The sequence below is a fragment of the Lepidothrix coronata genome, unplaced genomic scaffold, assembly GCF_001604755.1.
Source record: "Lepidothrix coronata isolate B3197 unplaced genomic scaffold, Lepidothrix_coronata-1.0 Scaffold4009, whole genome shotgun sequence".
NCBI lineage: Eukaryota > Metazoa > Chordata > Aves > Passeriformes > Pipridae > Lepidothrix > Lepidothrix coronata.
The window spans coordinates 1-1,212 of record NW_016694189.1 but is presented as its reverse complement, the minus strand read 5'-3'; the positions used below and the strand labels follow the sequence as shown (position 1 = coordinate 1,212).

Sequence of the window (1,212 nt, the reverse complement as noted above, 5' to 3'; positions counted from 1 at the left end):
CCCCCCAGGGCAGGATGGTGCCCGTCCCACTCCTGGGGGAAGTCCCCGATGCCGGAACAGGCACTGGGCCGGCCGCGCTCCGAGCTGGCCCCGTGCCACTCCCCGTGCCACCCCCTGTGCCCCCCGACCCTCTCAGACCCCCCGTACCCCCTCCCGGCACCCCCCTGAGCCCCGTTTGTCCCCCCAGGGCAGGATGGACGCCCGTTTCACGCGCGGCAAGTCCCCGGTGCTGGAGCGGGCGCTGGGCCGGCCGCGCTCCGAGCTGTCCTTGGCCGCCTTCGCGCTGCTCTTCTCGGAGCTGGTGCAGTACTGCCAGCGCCGCGTGGCCTCGGTGGCCGAGCTGCAGGCCCGGCTGGCCCAGCTGGGCCACCACGTGGGGCTGCGGGCGCTGGACGCGCTGGTGGCGCGGGAGCGGCCGGGGCGGCGCGAGACCAAGGTGCTGGGGGTGCTGCTCTTCGTCAAGGGGCCGCTGTGGCGGGCGCTCTTCGGCCGCGAGGCCGACAAGCTGGAGCAGGCCAACGACGACGACAGGACCTTCTACGTGATCGAGAGGGAGCCGCTGGTGAACACCTTCGTGTCGGTGCCGCGCGAGAACAGCTCCCTGAACTGCGCCGCCTTCGCCGCCGGGCTGCTCGAGGCCGTGCTGGGCGCCAGCGGCTTCCCCGCCCGCGTCAGCGCCCACTGGCACAAGGGCACCACCCTCATGATCAAGTTCGACGAGGCCGTGATCGCGCGGGACAAGAGCCTGGAGGGGCGTTGAGGGGCGTCCGGCGCGGCCTCGTGCTGCGGCCTGGCGTGGGACGAGGGCCAGGAGGGACATTGTCGTCATCATCATCATCATCATCACCATGTGGGACAAGGGTCTGGAGGGACATCATCATCATCATCATCATCATCATCACATGGGACAAGGGCCAGGAGGGACATTGTCGTCGTCATCATCATCATCATCATTATCGTTATCACCATCATCATCACATGGGACAAGGCCCTGGAGGGTCATCATCATCATCATCATCATCATCATCATCACATGGGACAAGGCCCTGGAGGGACATTGTCATCATCATCATCATCATCGTCATCATCATCACATGAGAAAAGGGCTTGGAGGGACATCATCATCATCATCACCACCACCACCATCCTCCTCCTCCTCCTCCATGCCGAGGGTCGTGTGGGATGGCCTCGGGCTCAGTCGGTGGCAGAGCC

At 66.2% G+C, this 1,212-nt stretch overlaps 1 protein-coding gene across 1 annotated transcript; it reads left to right on the top strand.

Moving 5' to 3' along the window:
- Positions 1-6: 6 nt before the first annotated feature.
- TRAPPC5 (trafficking protein particle complex 5) lies at positions 7-951 on the top strand. Its single transcript, XM_017803777.1, has one exon. It carries the CDS (start codon positions 194-196, stop codon positions 758-760), a length of 567 nt encoding a protein of 188 aa, XP_017659266.1. The 5' UTR covers positions 7-193; the 3' UTR covers positions 761-951.
- The last annotated feature ends 261 nt before the right edge of the window (positions 952-1,212 follow it).

Excerpts from the sequence above, each read along its gene's own strand:
- TRAPPC5 (XM_017803777.1), top strand. The coding sequence starts at position 194 with ATGGACGCCCGTTTCACGCGCGGCAAGTCCCCGGTGCTGGAGCGGGCG.